This window comes from Staurois parvus, unplaced genomic scaffold (assembly GCF_062004578.1).
Source record: "Staurois parvus isolate SC_StPar_1 unplaced genomic scaffold, SC_StPar_1.0 ptg000020l, whole genome shotgun sequence".
NCBI lineage: Eukaryota > Metazoa > Chordata > Amphibia > Anura > Ranidae > Staurois > Staurois parvus.
The window spans coordinates 13,544,106-13,563,978 of NW_028317816.1; the positions used below are offsets into that span (position 1 = coordinate 13,544,106).

The window sequence follows — 19,873 nt, forward strand, 5'->3', positions numbered from 1 at the left end:
AACTAAAAAAACATGATTATTATTGTCGCTACTATTTTTTTCTTTCTCTTATCTTTACTGACTACTAAATCCATAACTTTTAGCACTTGCATGTTGGGTATTGGTCCTTATCAATGTACCAAATATGCTGGCAGTTCTTCTGCTGCCTGTCCTTGATTTAGGTATAATTATTATTATTATTATTATTATACAGGATTTATATAGTGCCAACAGTTTGCTGACTGCTTTACAATATAATGGGAGACAATACAGCAGCAATACAATTCAATACAAGAGGGAAAGGAGGGCCCTGCTCCTTGGAGCTTACAATCTAAGAGGGAGGGGTTAGTGGTACAAAAGGTAGTAACTGTGGGGGATGGACTGGTAGGAGGAGTAGAAGATTCCATTATTAGCTGAGGGCAGGATAGGCTTCCCTGAAGAGATCGCTTAAAAGTGATAAGAGTAGGTGATAGTCTGATAAATTGGGGTAGAGAGTTCCAGAGGATGGGGAAGCTCTGGAGAAGACCTAGAGACGAGCATGGGAGGAGGAGACAAGGGAGCTAGAGAGCAGGAGGTTGTGCGAGGAGCAGAGAGTACTGTTTGGGTGATATTTGGAGACAACATTGGTGATGTAATTTGGGACAGAGTTATAAATAGCTTTATACATATGTTGTTGTTAATGTTTTGAATTTTATCCATTGGGCAATGGGAATCCAGTGGAGGGATTGGCAGAGAGGGATGGCAGATACAGAACGGTTAGTAACGTGGATGAGTCTGGCAGCAGCATTCATGATAGACTGAAGAGGGGATAGCCACCAAATCCCAACAAGCCTTCACCCGCTACAAATCTGCCTTCCACACCTACACCTCCTCCCTCCATACTGCCAAACAAGCCTACTTCCTGACCCTCATCAAGGCCCTCTCCTCCAATCCTCACCGACTCTTCTCCACCTTCAACTCTCTACTCTCGCCACCCCCACCTCCACCCAGCACCTCACTCACTGCCCTTGAGATTGCCAATCACTTCAAAAACAAGATTGACACAATTCGCAAGGACATTGCCGCAACTCACACGCCTTCTCAACCCGTCCCCTCTCACACAGCTACCCCCTCATCCCCCCTCCCCCTCGACATAACCCGCAGGGACTTTGCCGCTGCTCAAACTCCCTCCAACCCCCTTCCCCCTCACTCAGCTACCCCCTCTTCACCCCTCTCCCACGGCCCCACCACTGCTCTGACCTCCTCTCCCACCCCACCCTACATTCCTCATACTGAAGCTCCCCCAACACTCCGCACCTTTGACCTTACTACCATCGAGGAAGTCTCCAAGATCCTCTCTGATGCCCACCTCACCACCTGCCCCCTCGACCCTATCCCCTCACAACTCCTACGACCTCCCTCCCCCTCCATCCTACGCTCCCTCACCCACATCTTCAATCTCTCCCTCTCCTCTGGCACTTTCCCTTCCCCTCTGAAACATGCACACATCACCCATATACTTAAAAAGCCCTCCCTGGACCCCAATGACCCGAACAACCTCAGACCCATCTCCCTGCTCCCATTTACATCTAAACTCCTCGAGCGCCTAGTCTACGCCCGCCTATGCTCTCACCTCAACGACAACAACCTCCTCGATCCCCTACAGTCCGGCTTCCGTCCCCTACACTCCACCGAAACTGCCTTACTCAAACTCTCCAACGACCTGCTAACCGCCAAAGCTAATGGCCACTATTCAGTGCTCCTACTCCTTGACCTCTCTGCGGCCTTTGACACAGTCGACCACCCCCTCCTTCTCAAAAGACTACACTCCCTCGGCCTCAGAGATTCTGCTCTCTCCTGGCTCTAATCCTACCTGTCACAACGCTCTTTCAGCGTTACCTATAATGCTACCACCTCCCCCTCACTCCCCCTCTCTGTTGGGGTCCCTCAAGGCTCTGTCCTCGGGCCCCTTCTCTTCTCCATCTACACCTCCTCCCTTGGCCAACTCATACACTCTCACGGCTTCAACTACCACCTCTATGCCGACGACACACAAATCTATCTCTCAACCCCTCACCTCACCCCCTCGGTCTCCGCCCGAATCACACACCTGTTGAGCGACATATCAGACTGGATGTCGCTCCACCTCCTTAAACTGAACCTCTCCAAAACAGAGTTTCTTGTCTTCCCCCCAGCCCGGACACCACCCCCCATTGACTTCTCTATCACATCGAACAATGCTACCATCAAACCCGCCCCGCAGGCCAGAGTACTTGGTGTCATTTTGGACTCCAACCTATCCTTCCAGCCCCAAGTCCACTCTTTAACAAACTCGTACAGACTCCACCTCCGCAACATCGCCAAAATACGCACGTTCCTAACTCCAGAAACTACTAAACAGCTCATCCACTCCCTCATCATATCACTACTCGACTACTGCAACTCCCTCCTCACTGGCCTGCCTCGCCGCTGGCTATCCCCGCTTCAGTCCATCCTGAATACGGCTGCCAGACTCATTCACCTTTCCAACTGCTCCGTTTCCGCCACCCCCCTCTGCCAATCCCTCCACTGGCTTCCGATTGCGCAACGGATCAAATTCAAAATCCTAACGCTGACGTACAAAGCTGTCCACCATACTGCCCCGAACTACATCACTGACCTAATATCCAAGTACCGCCCAGCACGCACACTCCGCTCCTCACAAGACCTCCTTCTCTCTAGTTCCCTGGTCTCCTCCTCCCATGCCCGCCTCCAGGACTTCTCCAGGGTGTCACCCATCCTCTGGAACTCCCTGCCCCAACCCATCAGATTATCACCTACTCTCCTCTCCTTTAGGCGCACCCTGAAAACCCATCTCTTCAGGGAAGCCTACACCACCCCCTGCTAACTTGCCGACCTCCTCCACTCTTCCTACCACTCCATCCCCCACAGCTATCTCCTCCTGTGCCACCATCCCCTCCCTCCTAGATTGTAAGCTCAAAAGAGCAGGGCCCTCAATCCCCTCATGTTTTGTATTGTGGTATTTTGTTGTGGTATTGTTCTGTCACATGTTCTGTCCCCCTCTGTAATGTACAGCGCTGAGCGAACTATTGGCGCTTTATAAATACTGTATAATAATAATAATAATAGCCTGCAATGAGGGAGCTACATTCTATTGTAGTTGCACCCTCTCTAAATATACCAGTGTCACCAAATTCATTAGTCATTTCTGTATGAGTGCTGGAGATATAGAAGGTATTTTGTAAAAGAATTTGAAGAATATTATTATTAATATTACACAGGATTTATATAGTGCCAACAGTTTGCTCAGTGCTTTACAAAATGAAGGTAGACATTTACAATACAATTTGGTACAAGAGGAAATAGAGGGCCCTGCTCAGAATACACCTTTTCTATTATTTCTATGCATTTTTCTATTAAAAAAATCAACATCTACCTCATTTGCAACATCATCAACAATGAAGTATATATCTTAGTATAACTCCACCTCAATGTACCAAAAACCACTGCCTGGCTAACATGAATAAGCTACATGCAGTGAGCCGAGAATGTTACTTGGCATTGAAAATCATAGCAGTTCTTGTCTTTAGTTTTAAACCTTCATACACTCCTATGGTCTCTATATAACCAACGTGTTGTAGGTTTTGAAAGCCAGACTAAGAAGGTATCAAGTGGGTTTACAAAAGCATAACAAAGACAGGTAATATGTGTATTAGGGCTCATGCCCACTAGTTCTGAGATCCATTTTAGAGCATGGTGTTCATGGCATTACCAACTGCAGCTATTGGGCTCTAGTTCTGACATAGAACAAACAAGCCTGATTAACGCGAGTGCAGAGGTCTTCAAACTTTATAAATAAAGAGCCAGTTTACTGTCCTTCAGGCTTTAGGGGGGCCGGACTGTGGCCAGTGGGAGTATAAAATTCCCTGGTGTCAGTGGGAATAATGTTCCATTATTGGTTTTAGTAGGAGATATAGTGCCTCATTGTTGGTAAGAGTGGGTGGAATAATGCCCCATGGATGGTGTAAGAGAAATGGTACCCCATCATTGGCATCAGTTGGAGGAAAAGTGTCTTGAGGGCTGGATATAGGCAAGCAAAAGGCTGCATCTGGCCCCAGAGCCACAGTGTGGAGACCACTGCCTTAGTGTATCATTTGAGCCATTGACCTCCTAAGAAATATCAATCACCAATCTGTAATATTCTAACAGATACTAGTCTGCTTTTTAATGTTTATTATATCTTCATTTTCACTTTTTTATTCATAACAGAGACTGCCAACTTCCCGAACAATGAAGGACAAGCTATTAAGGATGGCGTGAACAGAAACTCTGCAATCATTGGAGGTAAATGAAGGAAATGCTAACGACTGTTCCTTTATTTATACAGGGATGCCAACACTTTAGTCTCAGTATATCTTTACAACTTTACTTGGGGAGTAGTGATATTGTTATAAACATTTAAAGTATAATAATATCATTTGGGGTAAATTACCCATTATTGATGAGACCCATGAAAGATGGCATCCTTTTTCTTTAAAGGTAAACTCAAGGCAAACAGTTAAATACAGAGATGAATACATGTAAGGGAAATGTTTTACTTGCCAAAAGATTTGTGTTTTTGTATTTCCCGTTCTGGGATACTGACTAAGCCCATCACAAAGACCAACTCTTTCTGACAGGGTGGTAGACCTGGGTTTTCTCTACTGCAAATAAGTAATAAATAGGTCTAGACTATGCCTCAGGTTGTGACTGGACAGAGAAGCAACAGAATGATGAGCTCATCCCTCAATCACTCTGCTCTCCCCTCCTATCAGTATGTTCTTTTTAACACATCATCACAGCAGCACACTTTGTGCTGCTTCTCCTTCTCCTGGAGTGGTACTACATAGAGGACCTAAAGCAGGGGTGGACTGACAACTCATGGGGCCCCCCGGGCAATAGGGGATCATGGGGCCCCTGTGTCCTTGCCCAAACTCAAAAAAGCCTATGAAAAAGGTACCAGGGGCATCTCATGGGGCCCCCTACTGACCCCGGGCCCTCAGGCAGTGCCCAAGTTTCCAAATGGTCATTCCGCCCCTGACCTAAAGTGATATTAAAGGCAGATTAAAAAAAAAAACAACATATTATACTTACCTGCTCTGTGCAGTGATTTTGCACAGAGCAGCCCCGATCCTCCTCTTCTCAGGTCCCCTGCCGGAGCTCCTGCCCCTCCCTCCTGCTGAGTGCCCCGATAGCAAGCAGCTTGCTCTGGGGACACCCGAGCAAGCTCGCTCCCAGCTAATAGTCTGTTTCAGCTAATAAGGAGACTCTCATGCACATCACTGGATCTTGATGAAGCTCAGGTCAGTATTGGGGAGGGCTGGGGAGGATGCTGCACACAGAAGGTTTTTATCTTCATGCATATAATGCATGAAGGTAAAAAACCTTGATCCTTTACAACCACTTTAATAAAGAAGATACCAAGTCAAATTCAGGCACCTATGCTGCTTGTGTTTCAAATATATTCATTATTTTAACAATCAGCCCTCATGCACATTTTTGATGTTTTGATAACGCTAGTCACATTAGCTGTGTAAAGTCATGATAAAAACATGAGTTTTTCAGCTTTTTTTTAGCATTTTTGCACTAGCTTTTAGCGACATGGTGCCACGATTAGTGACGTTTTCCCGCATTTTTCGGCATTTGCGTTTTTTAGCCTTTTTTTACCAACAAAAAGGTTTTTTTTGCCCAAAAAAAGTCCAAAAACACCAGTTTGCCAGCGTTTTACTGCATTTTGCAGTGTTTTCAGTGTTAGAGCATTTTTACAGCTGAAAATCTCCTCTAGAAACCCACTAGTTTGGGGGTCTTTTCCAGCCAAAAAACATCCTAGCCAATAAACGTTGATTACAGTCTATGTGTGCACGGACACATAGAATAACATGCGGGGGAGTTTACTAGCTGTAGAAAAAAATGTCAAACGCCAAAAACACCCGCTGTAAAAACATCAAGTGTGCATGAGGGCTTAATATGGAATTTTGGCAATCTTTTATAGCTGCCTGGAGTCCAGCAATAAGCTGGGAGATGAAAATATGATGAAAAGCAGTTCCCAATAGTGCAACAAAAAGGATACGTGATCTTTAGGCACATGCCATAATCTTTTTAAATAAAGACCAAATTCCAGAGACACAATGGAGTAGATTTACTAAAACTGGAGAGTGCAAAATCTGGTGCAACTGTTCATGGTAGCCAATGAGCTCCTAACTTCAGCTTGTTCAATTAAGCTTTGACAATAAAACATGGAAGCTGATTGGTTTCTATGCAGAGTTGCACCAGATTTTGCACTCTCCAGTTTTAGTAAATTAACCCGATTCTGTCTCATCTTGCAGCTTCTGTCTCATAGGGAAATAACTTGTAAAAATAAGAAGCAACAGAACACACCAAGGTGTCCGTTTATGACACACAGAATAGCTGAGATTCAGAGGATCACAGCTATTCTCTGGTCATTCACAGTTTATGACACCCAGGAGAATATGTTCAGCCCTTCTCTGGAGATCTGTGTTCTCCCTCCAGATTCCCCAGCCCAGAGCTGGAGAATCAGAGGGACCGAAAACTAAGCAGAGATAATTTACCTCTGCTTAGTAAACTGATCTTTTACTGTAATCTCGCAAGATTATAGTAAAATCAGCCGTTTTGCAGCGTTTGTAGACCGTTCTCCCTTCGTTTGGAGAACTGATCTACATATGCTTCATAAACGGCATTCACAGGAGAACTGTGTTCTCCGAGAATGCCGGAGAACTGAGCAGCGATCTATTACTGCTGGTTCATAAACGGACACCCAAGTGCTTTAATTTAATTATTTAATAGGTAATGTTAGCACCACTCACAATTCAAGTTTTACATTAGCTTGTTAAGTACATCACACTATAAATTCTTAATCAACGAAAGATCTACAATATTTCCACAGTGTGCCAGATTTCACTCTCAGCCTGTACCAGCATGGCCCCTCAGTACATTATGATATGACCTTATGTAAGAAATGTAAAGTGAACCTGTCAGGACAGAAATATGGTAGCTGTTTTTGCTGATTAGTTTTTATAAAGGAATAAGCCCCAGAACCGTATTTCTGATTCTGAACTCACTATGTAGCATACCACTTTGCAGTGTGTCCTATAGTGACATGGAGGTCGGCATATGGAACCAGCGAGCGCTATAGGGGACAAAGAGGATCAACACTCCCATAAGTTTTGGTTTCCCAACAGAATTCCAAAGGCAATTCTATACAAAAAAAAGCAGCTTTCTGCCGCATGGGCAGTTAGTATTTACATTCATCTGTTCCAGTAACAGATTTATTTGGCATTTTAGATTGGTAAACCATAACACATGATAATGTAGTCTCAATGGGGCTGAACATAAATGCAAACCCAATCACTACAATCCCATATCATTTTTAATCAATGTAATGCTAATTGTAAAAGTAAAGTGATTTCAAAAGTATTTTCAATCTTTTTAATTCAACAGCTCTCATTAAAATAATACCTGGTGATCCTGCCATGAAGGTCTTTGCTCAGACACTTCTGCTTAACCACTTGCCCTCCAGAAGATTTACCCCCCTTCCTGACTAGGCCAATTTTTGCAATACGGCACTGTGATACTTTAACTGATAATTGCGTGGTCATGCAATGCTGCACCCAAATTAAATTTATGTCCCTTTTTTCCCAGAAATATGACTTTCTTTTGGTGGTATTTGATCATCTGTGTTCTTTATTGTTTGCGATATACACAAAAAAAGACTGACAATTTTGAAAAAAAACAACAGTTTTGACTTATTGCTATTAAACATGTCCAAAACAAAATTTAAAAAATCAAATTTAGTCATAAATTTAGGCCAAAATATATTCTGCTACATGTCTTTGTTAATAACAAAATCCTAATAAGTGTATATTAATTTGTTTACATGAAAGTTATAGCGTCTACAAATGGCAGTATATATACTGGAATTTTTAATTTTTTTTATACTAGTAGTGGCGGCGATCAGCGACTTATAGCGGGACTGCAGTGGGCATTCTGACACTAACTGACACTGGGTGGGAACTGACTAACTGCTGTGCAGAAACATACAAAGCAGCATGTCCATGCTGACAAGAGAGAGATCTGTGTTGTTTACACACAAATGTCTCCCCTCTCAGCCCTGCTGACCATCACTGAGGCCCAGCCGGGAATCGCTGTCCGGGACCTGGTGATTGACATATACAGCAGCCAATAGCGTCGTGGGTAGGGCAGCGTGCACGCGCCCCCTACCCGGAATTATATATATACATGTGCAGTGGAGCCACCCTGTAGCAGTATATCTGATATGATGCGGCTCTTAAGTGGTTAAAGGTTGTCAACATTTTGTTGCTGTCATCCATTTGCTCTCCTGGGTAAGTGTGAGCTCAGACATATTCAGGCACAAGTCCGAACCTGCCTGAGCTATCCCACTAGAAAGATGTCAAAGCCAACAGCCAATCAAAGGCAGCGAAGGCATTCCCTGCCCCACATGGAAGGGTTGTGTATATGTGCAGCTGTGGGGTGGGGAATGCCTCCACTGCTTATCACTGCTTCTAGGTTGTCACCCTGTTAAATGCATTTCTGGTGGAGACTATTCCAATGGTCATTGCCAAGTCATACCCTGTGCAATGACATGCAGCTATTGCTGTGGGAGTGCATAAATGTACACTGGAAAGAGGCTGGAGGATAGATCAGTAGTAATGAGATGTGTGAAAAAAAAAAAAAAGGTTGAAAACATAAAAAATATAGCAAATGTCCTATTACACATTGCTTTAGCAGAACAAAATGTCATTCAGTTACGACATATATATCTTATACCAGCAGATAACAGAAATCTGAAGTGTTTTTGTGCCAGGCGAAAAAAATGTTTATCAGAATCAAATATCCCCATTGGCTGAACAGCAAATATATATTCTACTTGCCCCTAAGCCCTGATCACTGCCTGGGGAAGAATATCTGCTTTATCCACAATGATAATCATTCTTCATTTTTACAATGGGCTGTGCATCTGCTGGTTTAACAAATGCCATACAATAAAGAGGTTTAACCTTAACACTAGCTGGCTCACTAAATCACAGTGCATACAGTCCAAGCAATTCTAGAGCAATGAGAAGTTTCGGTAAATAGAGCTGGGCATCTGCACAAGGATTTTTGAATTTATTGTTGAGTTTAAGTTGAGACAACGGTGGCTAACATTAAAATAATGGATGAATATGATGACTGACCCTGGCGTGACATTGGTGCTGTAAGATGAAAAATGAACAAATACCTATCACAATAGAGATACAGAGTTGAGATACGGCTGATATACAGTATACAACTTGCTCACACTTTAACTGATGCAGGTGGTTTATGGATACATTGCATTGCTTTTTAGAGCAATTATATTCCCCTGTGACTGAAGGGAATCTGCAATACTACTGGCATGGTACTGGAGTTATACTATGTTATGGTGTTACACTGATGAACTTGGTTGGGGCCCTAAGTAGAACAGTCATTGATGGAAAGGGTCTGTCACAGCATTACAGTTAATTAAAGTTGAATTCAAAGAATTCAGCTACTTTGATAAATGTGAAAGCATACTATGAGTTATGTCCAACTAGGTGCATGCCACCTCCTAGACTTATCTCTATTATTTACAGCTGACATGTTTATGTCACTCCCGGAGGAGACACTCAGGTCTCTGAGAGCAGAGAAGCACAAACATCTTCTATACTTGCCCCTCCCCTCTGCTGCCTATTTACAGAAGCCTTTGTATTTTGCGAATGAGATCACATAATAAAAAGGCTTCTGTGATTGGGCGGTTATAGCAGCTGCATCGATTCTGCACTAAAAAGGAGCAGAAACAAGAAGGTCCAGGTCAAGAAGGTCCAGGTCAAGAAGGTCCAGGTTGGAGCTCTGGAAGGTATCTTCCATGAGCTCCATAAACTTGTCAGATGTACTGTAAATTATATTATATTATATCGGTGGCATGCACCTTGTTGGATTTAACTCATTATATGCCTGCACTTTTTACAAAGTAACTGAATTCCTGGAGTTCAGCATTAAGTGTGATGTACTAAAGGCAATTAGACATTTCACTTTGCAAGGGAAGTTGTACTTTGCAAGGGAACTATCCCCAGAGTTTAGTGAATGAGGTGAAGCTCTGCTGACTTCCATCATCCAATCACATGCAGGCAAAAATGCTGTTATTTTAAATTTTCCTTGCACATGATTGGATACTCTCTGGGGAAGAGTTCTTTGCAAAATGTAACTTTCCTTGCTGAGTGAACAGTCTACATGTCTTTAGTAAATCACTCCCACTGTACATTTGTATGCCTCCTAACTTTGTGAGATGATGTATGTAGGCAAAGAATACACCCCTGCCAAGCCCCAGGTTATGGAACACAAATAATACGCCAAAAAAGACTGTTAATAAACGCAAGTGCTTTTTTCATTTTAATTTACGTGCAACCATTTAGAAGTCAGATGAAAGGTTTAATATAGGTTAACAGTTTTCGTAGTTAAATAGTGCATTTTATTTGCAGAGCTCATATCAAAAAGTGGGACAGCTGAGGTGGAAAAAGGGACAGAATAATTTTGGCTCCAAAGAGGAACAGCCTTTCCAAACAAGTGACGGTTGGAAGCTGTACAATTGCTAAATAAGTATGAAAGAATTCAAATTTACGGCCTCAATCACATCACATGTGCAGAAAAACTGTTGGAAACTGACGCGCAGATTTCACTTGCAGAGACATCAGTTTACATCAGTTTTCATACGCGTATCAATGCGTTTTATACAGATTGCAGATTCCTGCGCAGAAAAAATCTGCATGTGATACTAGTGTTGTGGTGTGAAAAGGGCACATAGAAGACAATTGATTTTGTTGTGCCCTTGCAGAACGCATGCAGAAAAACAGACGCCTCTGCACCATGGTGTGAATGAGCCCTACATCCAGGGTAAAATGGCTAAATACATATGGCTTTATATAACAACATAACATGTTTATAAAATAGGAGTTTTGTGATTGAGTCACGCATGTTGAATGCTCAAGGAGAATACGACAACAACGTCCTTGATGGAACAAGATGCAAAGTCTACGACTACGTACAAAGCAAACACTGGCTGATTCATAACTATAATAACAACAGATGTTGAAGGCTGCCATATATATATGTTATGATTCTGTGGAAATTTACAAGAAAGTGGTCCACAACAGCTTTTGAGAAGACATATAATGTAATTTTGAGGTTCTTGCAAATTTTTCTTTGTGTTTTGGTGTTAATTGTTTTTAAAGCTGAATTCCAGGAATCAGAAAACTTGTAAGAAAAAGTTCAGGCACACACTGAGTTACATCCTAATAGCTGCCTGTCACATCTTGGGCTTATCTCTAATATTTGTACGCAACAGGTTTATGGCTTTGCCAGAGTACACTCCAGTCTGTGAGAGAGGAGAGAAGCGCAAAGAGCAGCTATGCTCACCCCTCCCCTCTGCTGCCCATTCACAGAAACCATTGTATTCTGTGCATGAGTTCACACAATACAAAGGCTTCTGTGATTGGGCATGAGGAGAGGAGGCGCAGCCTTAGTAGCTGCACCAACACTACATTGAAATGGCTGAGACCAGCTGAGTCCAGCATTAGAGCTCTGGAAGCACAAAAAAACTGTTAGATTTAAATAATAGAGATAAGCCCAGGAAGGTGACAGGCACCTTGTTGGACTAAACTCATAGAGTGTCTTCACTTTTTACAAAGTTGCTGAATTTTTGGAGTTTCAGCGTTAATTGTTGCTTCAATCACTACTGAATTATTAAAGTGTCTCCTTTGTGCAGCCAAAGCTACAAAACAGGCTACACTTTGATTGTGCTCTGGAAAATCCAAAATATGCAGTTCATTTCTGCAGCAGTTTGCGCTCTTCCCTTAGTTATAGAGTTACATTACATAGTTAGGCAAAAAAGACACAAGTTCATCTAGTTCAACCAACAGAAAAAATAAATAAAGAGAATAAATAACTAGAAAACTTCTATATACAGAAACCCATACCTAAGGAAGGCACCGTCTCCCAGGAGGCAAACAGATATTCCCTGAATTAATCATCTCTGGTGTTCTTGCCTATAAATTTTAATATCCAGTTGTACTTTGTGCATTTAAAACAATCTACTGGCTGGCCAGAACTATTTCTTAAGGGAGTCTATTCCACAGAGTGACAGACTTTATTTAGGATGCTTTAGAAAACATGATGAGATTGAAGCTTCGTACTTTCTTCAACTAAATTTTGCACCTGAAAAGTAAGTACTGTGCTTTCAAAGTATTTCAAAGGTGTTTTCATTGACATCAGTTTATTAAAAAAAAAAAAAAGATTTGTGGTTGAATAGGACAAGAGTATGATGATTTATTTATTTATACACATGCATTTTTGGATCTTTTTAAAATAATGTTGGGTTCATTTCCCTACAGGTATCATTGCCGTGGTGATCTTCACCATACTGTGCACCCTGGTGTTCCTGATACGCTACATGTTCCGCCACAAGGGGACCTATCATACCAATGAAGCTAAGGGAGCCGAATCTGCAGACAATGCTGATGCTGCCATCATCAACAATGACCCCAACTTCACTGAGACCATCGACGAGAGCAAAAAGGAATGGCTAATCTAACTATGGTTACATCGGTGACAAAAGAATGGGTTCTGGTGTGTAGGGAGGGACTATGTCTTGCCAGTGCTCGGCTCCAGACTTCTCCTCACAAGACCGGCACAGCCAGGTGGCCCCAGAAGGGCCAAACACAACGCCGACAAAAAATTGCAAATTCATAAACTTTGATGAAAGCATTTAATTTTTTTTTTATTTATGTTTACGTTTGTTTTTGCTCCTTCTCTATTTCCCTGTCCAAAACAAAAAAAAAAAAGAAATATCAGCTATTAGCGTTTCAGCCTTGGTTTGGATCTGTCAATTATATCTGTATTTTTTTTGTGTGTGTTTAGAGGCAATCTAAATACTAAACAAAGTTAAAGGGTCAGTTTTATAAAGTTTTATAAGCCCTTGAAATATTAACTTAAAGAAGCCAATATATATTATATACACCAACTGTTATATATAAACCTGTGTAAGTGTTTATATATAATCTCACACACAAACCACGTAATTGTCCTAAAATTCATCTACTTCCTTTGTCCTATATCAGAAATACTTTCATTGCATGCATAGGCACTGCGGTAACTCAGAATGGTTTAGGCTGGAGCATTACCATGCCAATAAAGAATGTATTTGCCATTTTTTTAGAAGTTGTTGCTATGTTCGAATACATTTAGGGATAGACAACCTGTGCCACTAGAGTACAGACCATAGTTGGAACTAGAGGTCAGCCATAAGTTGCCTAACCCTAAAAATGGGAACTATGCACTAAGGTACTCTTGGTGTAGTGAAATCAAAATGTTTGAATGGTATACACTGCAAAAGAAAAAAAATATTATGAAATATATTGCACCTTTTTCTGTTACAATGGCTTGTGCATCTTCTTTTTCGTCTTCATAAAAATCTTTAACCGAGGAGTTTCTAAAGTGAAGTGATGTACATCCTCTCCTGTGCAGAAGCATCTGTTTTTCAATTTCCCTGCATAGGACTGGATTTTTATTTCCCTTCCCTTTAGGAAATCACACCATAAGTGTATTTGAACAGTTTTGGTTTTCCAGGTCACATGAAAGGCTATAACCATGTAATTGATGACATTTTCAGGTTTCACATTTCTTAGAGCGTTAGCTTAATGGAGTCCATTTGTTGGCTTGAAGATTTCTTTCCAGACACTCTGTATGCACAAAATGCGCTTATTCATAAAAGAAAAAAGTTTATTAGAATATATGAACATTTCTATTGTTTAAGTACCTAAGGCTACTTGTTTATGTAAAGGGCAGTTGGCTGAGCTTATTAAATGATTTGTTTTCTCTGAGTCTGACTGTAGAACTTCCAAAAATCAGATCTCTTTTAGATTTTGAAAATACTTCTATTAAGCAGTGGGCTTCCTAAATGTTGCCCATTTTCAATGAAGGATGCCATGCTCCCCTACTCAGTGTTGTAATATGTTGGGAGAGCTTACTTTGGGATTCACAATAGCAATTTCCCTGGAAATCTACAATTAAAGCAAGTATTTTCTAAAAGAAATAAAGGAGCTGCCATTGCCAACCTGCTTCTGAAAATGCTAATTGCCGAGTTGTTATTTTAATACTTCTTGAGTCACGGACCCCCGAAGCAAATCAGAAAAGTCAAAAGCTCTTATCTGCTTACGTGTCCCAGGTCAGTGACTTAAATTATGGAACCAAGAGGATCATCATGCCAGCCAGACATGTAGGGGTTTATTTACTAAAGCTGGAATGTTCAAACTCAATTGCAGTTCTGCAAAGAAACAATTTAGCTTCTAGGTTTTATTTCCAAAGCGTAATTGCACAAGCTGAGGTTAGAAGCTGATTGGCCACCATGAACAAGTGCACCAGATTCTGAATGCACCAGTTTTTGTAAATCTCCCCCATAGTGTCTACAGAATATGAAACCAGCAATGGCAGTCTTCATGTTTCTCTCCGGAAACATTTCCTTTAAGCCTCTTACATGATTAGGCATGCACTATGAACATTTGGCACACTCAATACTCAGGATAGTTATGGTCTTTAAAAAGGTACTCTTAGAGTAATTCAGGCAAGGTAGTGACATTGACAACCACGGAGAACATGAAGACCTTTTGGAGTTCTTTAGTTAGGCTGGCAACCAAGACCTTTAGGAGCAAACATCATTGATTGCAAGTTCTTTACATTGCTGCACTACACTATAACACTCTAGCTTGATTCCTTCAGCTTTGCCAATGTGTCTTAGACCAGATTCCACTCTGTAGCTATTTTTTTTTTTACTCTCTTGATCTCCTAGGAATGATGAGAACAAAAGAGTAATACTGCTATTGAACAGCCTGCACAGGGCTGCTGCTCAAAGAACAGTTTTACCCCTTAAAGCCTCATCTTGTGAATTCTGAACACACCTTAATTCCACCTCTGTCTGCAACTCTCTGAACCACTGGTGTAAGACTCAAGTGAGTGGTGCTAACCTGGACAAGTATGCCAAGGAACGTAGCCCTTAGTTTACTGCTGCACAAACAAGGCCCATTTCTAGTCATAACCATCTAGTCTGCACTCAAGGGGTCACCAGGCTTTACAGAACAGAGGAAATCAGATTATACATTTTATAGTAAACCTCTATAAATTGGATTAAACTAAAAATGCTAATGTAGCAGATTTATTTATTCATTTTGTCACTCGCTTAATAGTAATGCATATCTGTAATTGATGTAAAGTGCCAACATTAACATTTGAACTTGCTGGTAACTAAACACGCATGTGTTAGGTCAGCTTTGTTTCAGATCTCTTGGTAGCCCTGAAAAATCAGAAAGCTGTGCTGCGTACCCTTAATAGTCATTAGTGGATTCTACAAGCTAGGAAGGGGTAGACCACAGTTTGACTTTACCAGACTTGGGTGTCTGTTTATGACACAGAGAATAGCTGTGATTCAACGGATCTCAGCTATTCTCTGGTCATTCACAGTTTATGACACTCAGGAGATCATGTCAGCCCTTCACTGGAGATCTGTGTTCTCCCTCCAGATTCTCCAGCCCAGAGCTGGAGAATCGGAGGGACCGCAAACTAAGCAGAGATAATTTACCTCTGCTTAGTAAACTGATCTTTTACTGTAATCTCATGAGATTATAGTAAAATTAGCCATTTTCCAGAGTTTGTAGACCGTTCTCCAGTGTTTGGAGACCGTTCTCCCTTCGTTCGGAGAACTGCTTCATAAACTGCATTCACAGGAGAACTGTGTTCTCCGAGAATGCTGGAGAACTGAGCAGCGATCTATTACCGCTGGTTCATAAACGGAGACCTTGGTTTGTAGGTGCATAAAAGACAGGTGATATATGTAAGAACCTCCTGCGCTCCTACCTAAACACTAAAATCCCTATAATGAATGCAGCTGCCAACATCCAGTCATATACCTATTGATCTAATAGACAAATATTGAAAAAAGTGATGTAGCGCTAACACCAAAAAAAAAAAAAAACTACATAAAATACAAATGCACATAAAATAAATCACAACTGCATATAATGTGACATAAAACAAAGTGACAAAAATATAATGTGACTAATACTATAAAGTACAGCCTGTGGGTTGTAAATCCTAAACATACACCTTGATCTCTCAAGGATCAGGAATAAGTGAAAAGAATGATGTGATCAAGAAACAGGTAAGTGAACTCCAATAATCACACTACTAAATATGTGAAATGATCCCAATGGGATCTATAAATGATATTAGTGTGCAAAAAATAGTCCAAATGCGACTATTGCATAATAGGCACTATTATGCAATAGTCACATTTGGACTATTTGTTGCACTCTAATATCATTTATAGATCCCATTTGGATCATTTCACATATTTAGTAGTGTGATTATTGGAGTTCACTTACCTGTTTCTTGATCACATCATTCTTTTCACTTATTCCTGCTCCTTGAGAGATCAAGGTGTATGTTTAGGATTTACAGCCCACATGCTGTATTTTATAGTATTAGTCACTATATAATATTGTCGCTTTGTTTTATGTCACATTATATGCAGTTTTGATATATTTTATTTTATGTGCATTTGTATTTTATGTAGTTATTTTTTTTTTTGGGTGTTAGCGCTACATCACTTTTTTCAATAAAAGACATCTGGATTTCGGGGATCTCAGGCCCACTGAAACAAAACTGAGCCTACGTCGAGACTGCTATTTCACTCAAAAGTCTGCTCAGGCACTTTACATTCACTAAAGGTATGCTTTAATGTTTAAATTATAAAGAAAATATTGTATCTGGAGCAAAGATAGTATAATTGTTTTTTATTTATGCAGCTGCGAAATTATCTGTAGCCTTAAAGGGAATGTATACTGACTTTGCATTTATTATTATTATACAGAATTTATATAGCGCCACCAGTTTGCTCAGTGCTTTACAATATAACAGGAGACAATACAGTAACAATACAGTTCAATACAAGAGGGTTAGGAGGGCCCTGCTTCTTGGAGCTTACAATCATATTTTATTTTATTATGATCAGAACGTAAAAAAAATATTTTTTCTCTGGTAAATATGAAACATTGCATTCGATTTTTTTTTAATTCTCATATAGAGGCAGCAGGTGGAGTTCTAGGCACCTTTCCACGTGGTTTCTGGGCAATCCTTATGTGCTCTGCTGAAAAAAAAGCATGTTGTTAACAGAATTCAATTGCTCAAGCTTCAATTCACACATACAACTGAATTCTAAAAATTAATTTGAAAATGTATTTTCTATAGGGCACACTTGTTAGAGCCCAACCTCTGTAGCTATAGAAAAAAGGTGCCAGATGGATATCAGGGATGGATGGGAGCAATAACACTGAGGCAGCTCTTCTTAGAGTTCTTTTTCATGAAAATGAATTGCCCTCTTTGCCTGCTTCTTAACATGGCTCATTAATTTAGAGAGGGAGAGAGAGAGTCTGAAGACAAACATCTTTCACTGTACTCTTTATCTAAAAACAAACAATACTCCCACACCTCTTAATCCTGTCTAACAGGTGTGCCTTGTATTAAATGTTTATGTGAAAAACAAAGATTTTAGAAAAGTAGCAAAAGCAGATATAAAAACAACAGTTTAAGGTAGCAGGGAAAAAAATTATAAAAAACAAACTATTATAGTTGTTTTCAGTTAATATTATGTTGAAAAGTATTTCAGATTTTAAAAGATTAAAGGCCTGCATGGCAAAAATAAGGGATGACTTCTACCCCAAAAAACACCAGCTTGACAAATGTGATGTAATCAGCCTGATCACTATTGCAATGTATGGCCAAAATATAATTCCTAAACATTTCTGTTCTGAAAATCATGTGACAACAGCCTCTGAGCCAGAGGAGATATATCACTGCTGCTATCTCTCTCTCTCTTTCTTTCTGGCAACCTATCGGATTTTTCTTATATTAGCCAAAGATCACTCATGGACAGTAAATCAGTACATAATAATATGACAATTTAGAATCTGCAAAATTGCCTTCTTCCTGAAAAACAAATATTAGAAAAATAAAAAATAACCATTAAACATGAAATCTGTTTAAAATGTTTATTTCTGTATATTTTAATACACAATACAAATACATATCCAAACTACTTATCATTGTTTATTTTTTATGCATAAATCAGTTTTACCTCTGTGTAATACTATGTATTGTTATAGTCAAATTGTTCTTATTATAAACAAAAAATAATTTAGATTTAGATTTATTCCCTTTGAAAATATGCAAGTTGGACATGTAATAAATTGTACATAAATTGGGAGTAACTGATGCTGTTGACTCTATAATATTCTCAGACAGACTAATGTCATTAAAAAAAAAAAAAGCAAAAAAACACAAAGTAGAGGTATTCTAACTTTGTGGACTGATATGTCATGTACTTGTTATATTTTAAGGAACAAACACTACCAATATATGAATTTATATAACAAAGATAAAAGCTCCTGTACTCCAGCTCTTTACTTGTGAGAGAAATCCTAGCCGATACATGAATTGTGAAATGTTTTGCAAAAATGATAGCTAAGGAGCAATTATGGTATTGCCCTCAGGTTGTAATTAAGTTTGCTCTCCATTCCTAACCTTCACTTCAATTTGCCACTGCTAAGCTAAATATAGTGGCTGCTGTGGAGCTCACTTTGATTGTTATAACCCAACATTGGAGCACAACCTTCTGTTCCCTTAGAACTAAGCAATATATTATGCTTTATTTTTTTTATTACTTACCTTTCCAGATATGGGCTTTAAGTTGGTCACATGATGCCCTGGGTCCTCTTCACTTAACATCCGGCTCTGGGAGGGGCCCGGATGATGCAGAGATTTCCACTGATGTCATCACCAGCATCTCTGCATTATTACATTGTGAGTGAAAAGCATCATAGTGACAACTCCTAATAGAACAGATCCATGACATTCTGCACACACAGGATATTCTCATTCTGAATGGTGGTGTGTATCACTCAACTTGGAAGAGGAACTCTTGCGACTAAAATGAATTAGAGTGGGAAACAGCTCCAGCTCCATCTCTTAGCCTGAGATATTTAATGTAAAGTGTTACTAACCTAGTGCATTATCCAAGGTTTATTGTAGGAGTGAAATAATAAAAACATACTCACAGACGAAGCATGTATCTAAAAAGCATAGAAAAATGACAATGGCCACAATGGCAGGCAAGGTGTTCTCACTGTCAGTGCGGTCAAATGGTCAAATGGCAAATAGCTGACGCGTTTCGGGGACGAATCCCTTTCCTCAGAGCTGATGACCAACCTCTGATGCTGATGTATGATGAATGGAAAGTAAAAGCCTCGTTGTTGATGCCTGGCATCACTTAGCGGATCAATCCTCTGCATTGTGTAAAAAGGCTGTTTGATCCTCCCCTTCTTCTACTGTCACCAATCCATCTGATGATAGAACAGAGCCTTCGGGGCAAGCTGCACATGCTCAGTTTGGTGTGTATTGCTAGAAAGGTGTTTTTTCCTTGGGGGAGTGCATGTGATTAACACAGGGTCAATCAGCACTGTCCAAACAGAGGGTCAGGGATTATGCAGTCTCATAGGACAATCAAGAGAGAAGGAAAACTCCTCCTATAAGCTTTAACCAGTGCTCAGCTGGACACTGATAGAAGTCACAAGACCGCAATATAATGCTAATGATAAAAGGTATTTAGCAGTTTATATTTACTAAAATAATAGCATTTCCATGTTCTGTGTACTGTGGGAAACCAGGCATAGTGAATGCAGGGTCCTGGGTTTAGTAACATTTCACGCACCTGCTGGGGGGCTATTCATTTTTAATTTTT

General features: G+C 40.4%; 1 protein-coding gene across 1 annotated transcript in view; it reads left to right on the forward strand.

The window, feature by feature from the left end:
* The window catches only part of CNTNAP2 (contactin associated protein 2), a 2,186,758-nt gene extending 2,172,851 nt beyond the window's left edge, over positions 1-13,907 (forward strand). Inside the window, exons 23-24 of the mRNA XM_089687345.1 lie at positions 4,228-4,302; positions 12,420-13,907. Of these exons, the coding sequence (XP_089543471.1) occupies positions 4,228-4,302; positions 12,420-12,619 (275 nt within the window). The 3' untranslated portion in view covers positions 12,620-13,907. The remainder of the gene's footprint in view (positions 1-4,227; positions 4,303-12,419) is intronic.
* The last annotated feature ends 5,966 nt before the right edge of the window (positions 13,908-19,873 follow it).